General features: G+C 31.4%; 2 protein-coding genes across 3 annotated transcripts; one reads left to right on the top strand and one right to left on the bottom strand.

Annotated features, from left to right (window-relative positions):
• The first annotated feature begins 5,796 nt into the window (after nt 1-5,796).
• LOC123909834 (U4/U6.U5 small nuclear ribonucleoprotein 27 kDa protein) lies at nt 5,797-9,719 on the top strand. Of its 2 annotated transcripts, XR_006810017.1 has the most exons (3): nt 5,797-6,485; nt 6,632-6,695; nt 9,330-9,719. XR_006810017.1 is itself a non-coding variant. In XM_045960752.1 (2 exons), exon 1 carries the CDS (start codon nt 5,882-5,884, stop codon nt 6,464-6,466), a length of 585 nt encoding a protein of 194 aa, XP_045816708.1. In that variant the 5' UTR covers nt 5,797-5,881; the 3' UTR covers nt 6,467-6,485; nt 9,330-9,719. The 2 variants fall into 2 exon arrangements, 1 of the variants encoding a protein (XP_045816708.1); XM_045960752.1 differs by lacking the exon at nt 6,632-6,695.
• A 1,064-nt stretch (nt 9,720-10,783) lies between these two features.
• Nucleotides 10,784-12,334, bottom strand: LOC123907074 (ribulose bisphosphate carboxylase small subunit, chloroplastic 3-like). The gene is made up of 3 exons (XM_045957164.1): nt 11,959-12,334; nt 11,724-11,855; nt 10,784-11,175 (listed from the first exon to the last, which is right to left on the bottom strand). Exons 1-3 carry the CDS (start codon nt 12,103-12,105, stop codon nt 10,936-10,938), a joined length of 519 nt encoding a protein of 172 aa, XP_045813120.1. The 5' UTR covers nt 12,106-12,334; the 3' UTR covers nt 10,784-10,935.
• Nucleotides 12,335-12,730: the final 396 nt, after the last annotated feature.

Raw genomic sequence — 12,730 nt, 5'->3', positions numbered from 1 at the left:
TATATATATATATATATATATATATATATATATATATATATATATATATATATATATATATATTTGAGAGTTTTCCAAAAAAAAAAGGTACCGTATATATAATATTTGAGAGAGTTTTTTAAAAAATATATAACATTTGAGATATTTGAGAGTTTCTACCAAAATTACTCTTTATTACAAATATTTCCTCATCTCCCCTTCACTCCATCTACTTCGAAACAAACATACCCTAAAGGAAAATGTTACTCCATCTGATCCTATATATAAGAAAAAATTTATTTTTTAGATTCTTTGTAAAATTGATGTATCTAGATAACATTATAGTCTAGATACATCAACTTTATATTGAATTTAAAAATAAATTTTTTCTTATATATAGGATCAGAGGGGGTATTTAGTAAGAATTTTTTGATGCAAGAAAGAGACGAATGATACCCACAACCTAAAACAAAAAAACCAACCGCCGAAAATTGAAAAACCTTGAAATTGCATATATGAAACAAAAATATGAACTTTACGAGAAATTGAAAGAAATGCTTCAAAACGAGTGGTGCTATAAGTATAAAAAATAATATAAATTGATGAAAAGCAAAAAAACACACATATTAAAACCCTTTTGTCAATTTCACAAAAAAAAAAAAACCCTTTTGTAAAAAAAAAACCATTTTGAAATTTTTGTAAATTAAAAATCTCATCTCATCTAAAACATCTCATCTCTTTTTATTTTATTTTTTTTTACAAAACATCTCTATTTATTTTGACAAAAGGCAATTTAGGAAATTTCTTTAATTTCCATTTTAAAATTTTTGTAAATTAAAAGAGTAATTTAGGAAATTTCTATTTAAAGAAGTCTTGAAATGACATGTTAAATTATTATTACATGTGGACCAATTAAAATTATACACCTTAACAGTGTACCGGTACACGTCCACATAAGATGTGTACCGGAGTACTCACCATTGAATAATTGAAAGAAGAGAGTAATAAATAATTAATTGTATAATAGAAAAAATAACATAAATATTTCATTGATATTGTAAAACGACTTATAATTCGGTATAATTTTTTTTTTTTAAGTGACTTATAATTTGGTACGGAGGGAGTAATTTTATTTTCTATACTTAGGCTCTGTTTGGGAAGGAAAATAAGCTAACTTATAGTTTTTAGCTTATAGCCTATAAACTAAAGTATGAGAGGATTTTACGGATAAGCTCTTTGAAATAAAATAAAAAGGTTTGAATTGAATTTGGTTAATTCATAAATAGAGAATTTTATATTCGGATCTTAATTTTCATATATAATACGATGTTTCTATCAACTGAATTACGAGACGATTAATCGAAAAATTTGACCGGTGACATTATTATAAGTAATTGTAGCAATAGTTGCTAACCATGCCATCTTAATATCTTAGTTACTTGAGAGATGCATGCTCCGTGACTAATTCTTCAATTAGTGATGCAACAAAATATTTTGTTAATAAATTCTTGGGTTTTTATTGTTTCTTTTCATTAATTTCATTTTTCACGTTTTATCATTTTGAAGTCAATGATTAAAAAAACAACAAGCTTATTTTCAGATGACACAAGGAAAAATAGATGGAAGCTTATTATATGTCAGTTTATAAGGGTGATGTCGTTGGTACTTGTAATTTCACTAATTTGTAAATGTTGTAATTAGTGATACCCAAATATGGTAATGGTTCAGGTAAACTGCTTTGTATTTATGATGATACAAAATCAGCTGTAGGTAAAAAGTTGCTTCTATATCTTTCAATACAAAGTAGCTCTACATGGTTAGTCATTGAAGAAGGTTAACTAAAATAAAATACATACTAAGTGAGGTTAGTCCACATGGTTATGTCGGTCACTTTTTTATATTCTTTTTTTTTTAATCTTAATCATGTGGTTTCTAGATGAAGGAAACTTTTATAATTTGAGATATGGCTGAAAATAAGTAAAATTTGATCGAGGATTGATGTAATCAAAATTTAAATTCGAGTTATCTCAAACAATTAATTACTATACATCTAGTAAAATTGCTATTGGATTTCAAGTATAAGTGATTAAGTCTCACATCGAATATGAATGAGAAGAATGTTGAATTTATAAGAGCATTGATCATTAACCCAATATTTTAAAGTTTTGGGTGGAGATGTGGCGTCTTCCTCGCATTTGACCTGATGTTTCTCCCGAGCTCCATGGACTCCCAACAAGTGGTATTACATCCAAGTTGATACATTAACCTAAAGACTTAAAATTTTAAATAGATATATGATATTTTCCTCTCTTGTAGTTCTGAAACATTTGACCTAATATTTTTCCCCGAGCCATCACAACATTATAGAATTGATAAAGAGAACTTTTTTTCAATGAATGTTAAGTGATTTGGAACACTTAATTAGAGCATATGAAGTTGATTAGTCAGGTACATTTTTATCTCTTTTCAATTTTTCCTAATGCAGAATCCGTATCTTTTAGTGGATATTAAACCATATTTATAAAGTAAAGTAGGGAAGTTATTTAAATGGAAAAGACGCTAAAAAGAAACATGCATGAAACAGAAAAATTGTTTACATGAATAGTGGAGGAATAAAGACCTAACCACTTTATATGTGTAGCAGTTAAACCACAAATCTTTTATTTATTACTTTAATCATGTCTTTTTGAGAATAATCAAAATAATTAATGTCACATTACCGAATACATTCCAACACCAGCTAATAACAACACCAAATAGAGTCTGCCAAAAAAAATAAAATCCGATAGAGACCAATTAAACTGTGTGTAAGAATATAATTGTCTAATTGAACTGGTTCAAGCAATAATAAGGGACATTATGTCATAAGGTTAATCATTAACCCAAATAAATAATGGCGGAGGTATGAAAAACAAACAAAAGATGATTTCATTATTTAATCTATCTCTATAATGTATTTTGTTTTATAAACTACTAAGATATTTTGTTTCAGCGCATAATTGCATAGATTGATCTTTCGAAGTAACTGAAATTTACTTATTACAATGTTATGTTATTTTTTCTTCTTGTTAGACTTAACCATGAACCTCCAATTTCTTTAACCCTTAATTCAACTAGTGTAACCAGATACCAATCCCAGCTCATAACCAATTTTTTTTTATCATGGGTCATAGTATTTATTATTTAAAATAAACACACTCACGAGGTTCAACACATCTACTTTTCGTAGCACATCTACCATGGATTAGTGCACGAAGCATAGTAGTATTTTATAGGACCACATTACATATACATGCTGCAGCAGAACCAATGTGGCATATATGTTAATTAGTTATGCATGTCTTCCACCATAATCTGGGAAGTTGGAAGAGACAAAGTCACTTTCTAGTACCTTATGCATGCAAACATGCGAGTGTGGTCACTTTTAGCCATTAAAGTTGCTCTGCTAAGACCACACACAAGAACAGTCTCCAATGAAAATTCTAGCATGATTATATGCAATCCTTTCTTCACGAGCTTCACATAAGGACTTATTGTTATTGTTGTGGTAGGTGTATGCCTTTCATCAGTATTTTAATTAATCACTAAGGAACAAAAAGTTTACACACCCCAAAATCAAAATTTGGAAAATAACTAATCAATCAAACTCCTTAAATAAATACTATAAAATTATCTAGTGGAGTATGTCTTGATGATTCCATCAACGAGGCTATATGTCTAGAGAACAATACAACATATATATATATATATATATATATATATATATATATATATATATATATATATATATATATATATATATATATATATATATATATTAGCGGAGCCATAAAAATTATAGAGTTTGAATTATAAATAGTTCAACAAAAAATGTCAGTTTTGTCATAAATTAATTCCTAAAAATTTCAATTTTAAACAAAAAATCTCAATTTCCTCCTAAACTAACCCTTAAAAATCTCAGTTAATTTTATCCTAAATTAACGCTTAAAAATGGTAAAATTTTGGTCAGAGCCAAGGCAACTGGTCAGACTTGCTGGGCCTATAGCTCTGCCCATATGTATATAAAGTTGCATATTTTTGTATTTCAAATGTATTGTTTGTTGACAGAATATATTTTAAAATTTTATGTTGTTGCTAGATTTCGAGTGTGAGATTGTTGTTAACATTTCTTTTGCGAAGCGAACCAATGCGCAGATGTGTTTGCTAATCATGAATGTTTTTTGGATTGTTATACCTATTTTTATGTGGTGTGTCCATCTCAGTATAGACACATGTTTTCCACTTATGTAATGAGATTATATTTGTCCTTCGTTTAATCTTCGTGTAGTTTTTTACTTTTTTGGGCGTTATTGCGTCCAACGATCTAAAGTTTGACCTCTAATTAGTGAAATATGAAAAATATATATTGTGCGTTAATCCTTTCCGGCTTGAGATCTTTAACTTGAAGTAACTACAATTATTGTTGATGATGGACTAGTGTTAAACGACAACTCCCAAAAGTGGGGGTGTAGCTGCAATTTTGCAAACATTCTGATGATTAGGTAAAAAATAACGTAGTGAATGTGAGGTTTTGGCATTAGACAGTGTGTATCTCTTAGCCTAGATCATGAATGTGAGTTTTCTTTTCTAGGTCCCAAAATTTTAAGAGATAAATAAAAAGCTAAAATAAAAACATAAAAAAAATGGAGAGGATCAAATTTCATCCCCTGCCTGTTCTGTCTTTTTCTTATTCAATTTGTCCATGTAAGTTCGCGAGTTTTTTATTTTCATCCCTCTATTTTTTTTGTTTTAAAATAGTCGTTGAATGTGCAAATTATTTTGATTTTAGTCCATAACGTTAAGTTCCAATTCAAAAATGATGATGTGGCCAATGGAGGCTGACGTGGCAGTATGTGACATGGAAAATGAGGATGATGTGTCAATGATGATGTCTAGTCATCCACTTAGAGAGACCAAATTCAAAAATGAAATTGCAAAGAGGGACTAAAACAAAAAAACAAAATAAACCAAAAATATATTTTTCTTCTTTTTTCTCTAAACCCATAAAGTGACTCATATTTTTCTAAACCCAAAAATCTGTGTTGAACTTGAATGTATTAAAACAATATTTTCTTCTTGTTTTGATATTGAGACAGTTAGTATTCTCTTTTTATCTATAAATCAAAGGTGTTCTTCTCCATCTTCATGATTTCTCTTTCTCACTTTTTGTTTTCTTCTTGAACGGTGCTAGATTCAACATAAGTCATTTTGCTGTTGACAAATTCAGCAATCAGCACAAGCTTATATTGTTTCTTAACTCCCATTCGAATTTCCCAATTTTTTAACATAAGCCGACAACGTTTGGATTTAAATGGAAAAAAGAAGCAATTTGTGTATGAGAGAGAGAGAGAAAGATATATTAAAACGTTGCTATTGCTGTTTATAGGTAAAAAAAGAAAGAAAGAGAAAGATTTTTTTTTATTTTTGGATTCCCAAAAAAATATAATTTCTTTTATTAAATTTTTTTTGATTCTTTTAAAATTTTTCTAATATACAAAAGTTTCCTAATATATAAAGTATTATGAAATCTTGATTGTAAAAATTATTTTGAAAAAAATACCTCAAAGTTCATTCAAATCATGTGTTAAAAATCTTGATTATAAAAAAGTCTTGTAAAAAAGTCTTTAATTGTCTCATAAAATCAATGTAGTCCAACAAAATCTCATAAAATCATCGAAACTTTTTTTTTTGTCAAAATTGTCTCATAAAATCTCAATCCAATACACCATAAAGTGAGAGATAAAGTTTACTCTTACACCTTGCTAGTTACTCCAAAAACCAAAGGGAGCAAAAATGTTTATTATTATTATTATAGGGTTTTGCCAAATTGAACTATGAACTCTAAACCCTATCTTCCACCACCATGAGCGACCGTGACCGCCACCGTGACAGAGAAAGAGACCGTAGACGAGACAAAGACGATCGCGATCGTGACAGAGACCGTGACCGTGACCGCGACCGTGACAGAGATCGTGACCGCGACCGTGACAAGGATCGCGACAGAGCACGCAGCAAGAGATCCCGTACGCGTTCACCTGAGCGTGGACGCTCTCGCCACTCACGCTCCCGATCTCCCGTCGACCGTTCCCACCGTCGACGCCACCACCGAACACCTTCCCCCGACCCTCCCAGAAAGCGTCACCGGCGAGACTCCGTCGATGACGACCACAAAGAAACTAAGAAAGTGGTGTCTGATTTCGTCGACGGAATCGCCAAGGAACAACAAGAGAAGCAGAAAGAGAATGGAGAAGAAGTTGAGATGAATGAAGACGAGATTGAGATGATGAAGATGATGGGGATTCCTACTGGTTTTGACTCCACCAAGGGAAAACCGGTACCTGGTGCTGATGTCAGCGGCATTAGAGCAGTCACTAAACGGCAACCGAGGCAGTATATGAACCGGCGTGGCGGCTTCAATCGTCCATTGCCTGCTGAGAAGAATCGTTAGGTTTTGCATCCTTCATAAGGTCTGTTCAATTTTTCTATTTCTCCCAAATTATGATATATTAGGGTTTATTTCAAATTTCATGATTTTCAATTGTCATTAGGTTAGGGTTTAGCTTAATTAACATATGGTTTAATCATTTAAAGTTGAATTATTTTCCTCTTACAGATTATCAATATGATTAACTGAATGTCTTCAATTGACTCATTTTGTGTTGGAGCTAAAATTTTAGGTATTGCTATTATTTGTTTGTGGAGTGTCTCATTCTTTTTATGTATTATACTATAGTTTAGCATGTATGAATAGCTCGTGATTAGCTCCATCTTGTTACGGTTAATAGTTATCAGTACTCTGGTAATGCTAGACTAGAGTGTTATCAATTTGTTTTATCCTTAATGGCTCAATGGCTATCTTGCGATTGGTTGGGTTAGTGCTTTAATCTTTAAAGGTACTCCGGCTACCGACACTCTTTATTGGTGGTGTTGCAGTTGACTAGAATGCTGAGTATGGGGCTGTCGTTGTTCTTCTTCTAGTTCACCTCGTCTTCTTCTCTAATCACCATGGATTGTGGTTGCTGTTTGGATTTTATTTTATATCCTCTTTTGCCACACCCCTGACAATGGTAAATATTATCCCCAAAATGACGAGTTCTGCAATAAATTACTTGGTCTTCCCTAGGCTAAAACGTAAAACACAACAATCAGTAAATTTTGAACCTTTAGAAATTAAACCTCTGTTACTCTCCAATCAAACTTACCCTTAAAAGTACATTATTCTCAAAAATCAACTCACATACATTTTACTATTATTACACAAGTTCATATTGTCCACTCTATTTTGGAAGCAATTCTTCAAATTTTATACATCTTGGTTGATTTAAATTTCCAACACAGCGGATAGGTCATTGTAATAAGCGAAAAGCATACAATTGGTGAGAGTAGCGATATCTTATATTCTTAGAGTCCTGTCGTAATACGTGTAGTATAATGAATTTCTTTTATAAAAAAACAATTTTGACGTGTTTACAGTATCCCAATGCGAGTAATATCACAGTGGGAGAGGTTTGGATGATTATGAATGAAGTGTTTAGGCCAATTATATATTCCTAGTTTTGTGTTTTATTCAGATTTCGTCTTTTAATTCCCTTTATAAGTTGAGCTGAACTTTAGTTCAGTGTCCATGCCTTCATTCCACATTTGTACAAAGAGAAGATTCAGATGTGAGAGGTGAGGACTGAGGTGTGAAAAATCAAATACCATTCTACTTTGTTCTTGTATTTGTATTTTGTGATAGTTAAGTGCTAGTCGAGTTCGAATGGAAAATCAAATACCATTCTACTTTGTTCTTCTATGTATGATTTATGATTGATAATTGCTACTCAAGTTTGAATGAAAATTTTACCGTGCAACTATTCGATTTACAATGTTGTATGAGACTAAGGTCCTGTTTGGATAAACAACTTTTTTGTAGTTTATAGCATAATAAATGGCAAGTGCTCATGTATAAACTATTTCTATAGCAAAAGTTAAAATAAAGTCAAATTGTTTTTGTATGAGTTATAAGTTGTTTCCATAAGCTATCTTGGAGAACTTATGAATATAAGATGAAAACAACTTATGAACAGTGTCATATACTGTTTTCATAAGTTCTCCCAAACAGTCTCACAAAACTTATGTCAGTAGATAAGTTCAAATAAACCAATCCAAACAGGCCTCAAAATGTTGGCGGTAAGAAGCTAACAACAAGGTAAACTCAATGCTGTAAAGATGAGAATATAAGAATGGATTTGCACAAAGACTGTAATGTCTCAAGTTTGAGTGATTGGGCATGTTTTTAGAAGTCGTGCAAAAGCACTTGTTAGGAAGGTAGACCAAATGGAGAATAGTGCAATAGTTAGAGTAGTTGATGGACTAAACAACCATAGATCAATCATTCGGTGATATTTTCAGAGCTTCTATGTTTCTACTAGAAACAAATACCATAGGATGGGTAAGCAGGTGAAATATTCTTGTCTACCTCATACTTGGACATGCAATGTAGTAGACTATTGATGTGTGTCGGAGGGAATTTGTGTGCTGCGAACATTAGGGTAGGGAATTCAAAGTATTACTGTTTGTTATTTATGACTGTAGAATAAACTTATATTTCCCAGATGCTTTGTTTAAAATTGGAGACTTGAGAGAGATTGCAAACGACGAGAAAAAAAAAAGTAAATTGTGGTAGGGTGTAATGACAATAATAACTATATATCTTGCTGATACGGTTACTCATTCATCGGGCTCACTGCTGGAATGCATTTATTTTATTTCTGGGGTTTTATTTGGGAAAGATGCTATGTTATTTCTGGAGATAACATGACTGACAATAAGGATAGTTGGTATTTATTATATCACTGCTAAGAAATCCTTGTTTAATGTGTGTTTATTACTTTATTATATCCCTTTGAGACGATGTGTTCTGTTATATTCTTCATTTGCATACTCGGTCTTCCTAAATTTTGAAAGATTGTATGCTAATATTCTAGGCTGAATATTTTTACTTGTTTACACCCACGCTAGTCACATGTCTTTTAGGTATAACAAATGAAAAAGTTATACTACAGAATTGTCTGTTTATGCAGCTGCTGGTTTTACTCGAGAGTAGTGCGATTTTGCATGAATTGATTTCTAGGATATTGTTACAAACATTCAAATAACCAACCATGTGATGCTTATGAATGAAATGAGCCTTTTTCCATTTTTATACAAATTGCAGATGCTGTCTTCTTCATTTTACTTGTTTGTGTGTATTTTATAAAATATTTTATGCCCAATAAATCATTTTCTTTGCTTAATCAAGTTTCGGTGCCATTGTTCACTGCATATAGGTAATATATGTTTTGGTGGCGGTTCAATCATAGGGAAGCTTGGAGCCAGAAACAGTTGGTGGGATAAAGAAGAAGGATTGTAAGAGTTTCTCTTGTTTTTTTACACACTAATTGTATTGAATTAATGCCCTATGCTACCTTCAGCTCACTGTCCCGTGTAATTTTTTGGATAGACAAATGTCAGTGTTAGTTTGTAGGGTCTGTAATTTGGATCTTTTGGTTAGTACTTATTTGATGTCTCTTAACTCACCACCTTGAGATCAAATATGTCCAGTGTAAGCAACTCTCAAGGTTCCTTTTTGATTGTCGGTTTTTAACAAAAACATTATTCGTATTTATGCGCCATTTGTCAAACTTACAAGGTTATATTAACTACCTTTTTGTTAATTATACTCTGGCCTTATCAATTGTTCTACACTTACATTAAAAGAGAGTAAATTGGTCAATTAAAGGTTAGAGTATATTTGAAATTTACTTATTAATTAAAGCTATTTCTTGGTTTCTGCAAAATAACCAAGTATTTTGGAACAGAAGGAGTAGTTAAATAGTAGCATTGAAATAATTTGTTAACTCCGATATAAACTAATGGTTTTTATGCAATATACTCGAGCTTATTCACATTTTTATGATACATAGCACAATACTAATTACTCTTGATCTGGATTACCAAAGAATTCGTCACACTAATATTGAAAGCATGTCTTGTACTATGAGAGGTACAGTATGTGAATGAACTGCAATATCATGACCAGTGGATGTGGAGGGTTATCAATTTTGATGTGACGTGCATTACAAATTTGCCATAGTTTGTATTACTATATGAAATAGATTGCGCAACTGTTTCTGGAGAATGAAAGCAAAGTGTTGAACATGATGTAACCTGCTTCCAATTTGCCATATTTGTATTAACTTTTCTCTTGTAAATTTGTAGTGAAAAGACCTGTATCGATTGACCTAGTGACCAGTTTTGGCGACAATAATACAAATAATAAATAAAAGGGATGAAGAAAGGGACATGGTTTTCAAGTGTGTCCTACACAGATATCCAACGTTGACACCTGCACTTGCCATTCTTTTATTTTTTTTAACGACTCAAAGGACCACATTGAAACCTCGGTTCCTAGGAAACCAGGGTCTGGTTTTCTCATAAGACGTAACCAATTAACATAAGTGGTTATTCCAAATAATTGTTTATGATCCTTAATCATGCAGACACACTATTCACATCTCTGCCAAATCAAGGGATGCACGCTAAAATCTAAATCTATGGGCTGCTTTTGTTACACGGAATATTTTTATTAGAGTGGTGCCTTTTTTTTTTTTTTTTAAAGAGATATGAGGTGGATTTGAAAAAACAAAAGAGGTATGAAGTGGTACTTAATTGCTTATTGGACAATTTAAAAAATATTTTAACCATGATCACTAGTATACAAAATAAAAGGACAAGCATAAGATTGATAATGAACCGTTGATTTTTCTCATAGCATTGAGAAGGAACAGTACATTTTATTCATATATTACACAAAACAAGTACTATTTTAGAACAATATGAAGGAAGAGAAACAACAAGATGGGTTGGAAAAGAAAATATTATAACAAGATGGGTTTAAGTACTAGTGGAGGTATTAGGTTTATGAATAATAAAAGCCATGGATTGCATGTGTCTCTTGTTGTCAAATGCTAAGCATCTTATGTATGCATTTGGATATGTTCGTTTGCATTCATGAATCTCATTAAGCACTTGTGAAGAGTCATTACAACCAAACATTGGTAGCTTCCATAGTGTCCAATATCTTCCATCATAGTATCCTGGCATCTGGCTATTTGCTCTATGAATACACCCAAACTTACATTTCCAAACAATACAACTTGCATGTTACTAATAGATAGATATACACAATGCAAATACAATACGTAGAAAACCAAAGCATCAAAAGGTTAAACAAAAATATCCACTGATAGAATAAATTAATGAAGTTATTAAAAAAAGTATTGGATCATGAATTACATGGTTATTGTTTTATAGTATTAAGATCAAGATTTATAATTTTAAGATCTAGATTGATTTATATGAGTTTATCTACTGATATAAGTACTTGTAAGATTATTTGAGAGAATTTATGAAAACAACTTCATATGGGATGTCTATAAGTTGTTTTCAGCTTTTTTTCAGAAGTTCTCTAGTATAACTTATGAAAACATCTAATAGATTATATGAAAACGGTTTGATTTTGTTTTAACTTTTGTTATGAAAATAGCTTTTACATAAGTATTTATATGGTAAATACTTATGCTATAAGTGATTAATTAAATTGCTTATATATCCAGCCTTAATATCATATGAATCAATCAACAAGCTCTAATATGCCTAGATTTATATATGTTAAAACTAACCTCATCAAACTCAAGGCAAGGGGTCCATCCTTTCTTGATCATGTAGTCAATCTCCTTTGCAATGGAGTCATCAGAAAGTGGTGGTAGGTAGGAAAGTGTTTCAAATTTCCTATTATTGATGGGATTCCATGTCTGATTCAAGTTACAAAATTACATCACAAATCAAAGCATATTAGAAAAAGATAAAAAGAAAGACCATGTTATCAAATATGGTTATTGCATAAGATCACTTAACCTTCATGCATTGAATTCTAGAACCATTGGAGACAGTCTTCTTTTTCCATTCAATGGAATAATTATTGGGCCAAAGATTTGACGAGTTGGATTTCAAGCCCACAAAGCCAGGCCCAGCAACTGGTGTTGCAAATGTTCCAGCAGACATTTTATTCAAGTAGGTGTTTGTTGTGACTTAAAAAGTGTAAACAAAGGAAAGGACTATGAAACTTTGAATGGCTCAAATCAATGTTTGATCTTTTAAGGAGGCAGAATAGTTAAGACAAAAGGAAGAAAGGAATGATACTGAGTGATGTGTTAATAGTATAAGAAGGGAGAGTTTAATTAGGAACAATGCATTGATTTAATCAATTGTAAAAAAAAGTACAATAATTACCCTGTTAGATTATTTTAATAATGTGGCCCATGTAACTAATACCATGTACAATACCTCTACCCTCCCTTTTGAATGTGTAATTAAAAACAACCAAAAGAAACTATTAAAAATTGCATAAAGGAGACAAAGAAAGTCATGCATGTAAGGAGGAGAGAATAATTTCATAGAAGAACTAGAAGATCAAAAGGATGTCTTTTTACCCTCTTATAGATATTCACGGTTGAGATATTCCTTCATTCACGTAATCTATACATTGGTGATGTTGGATTCAGATCAAACAACTCACAGAATATGCAGATTTCGATATTTTTAAAATAAAAAATATTGAGCTCAAAAAATATTGAATTCAGATCAAACAACTCACAGAACATGCAGACCGTTCAATCTTAATTCAACG

Source organism: Trifolium pratense, linkage group LG2 (genome assembly GCF_020283565.1).
Source record: "Trifolium pratense cultivar HEN17-A07 linkage group LG2, ARS_RC_1.1, whole genome shotgun sequence".
Lineage (NCBI taxonomy): Eukaryota > Viridiplantae > Streptophyta > Magnoliopsida > Fabales > Fabaceae > Trifolium > Trifolium pratense.
Note: the sequence above shows the minus strand (reverse complement) of the source record. Positions and strands in the feature narration are given on the sequence as shown.

Excerpts from the sequence above, each read along its gene's own strand:
- LOC123909834 (XM_045960752.1), top strand. The coding sequence starts at position 5,882 with ATGAGCGACCGTGACCGCCACCGTGACAGAGAAAGAGACCGTAGACGA.
- LOC123907074 (XM_045957164.1), bottom strand. The coding sequence starts at position 12,105 with ATGTCTGCTGGAACATTTGCAACACCAGTTGCTGGGCCTGGCTTTGTG. Across the intron at positions 11,856-11,958 it reads CTAGAATTCAATGCATGAAG|ACATGGAATCCCATCAATAA; the intron begins GTTAAGTGATCT and ends AACTTGAATCAG. Across the intron at positions 11,176-11,723 it reads CTTGCCTTGAGTTTGATGAG|TTTGGGTGTATTCATAGAGC; the intron begins GTTAGTTTTAAC and ends TGGAAATGTAAG.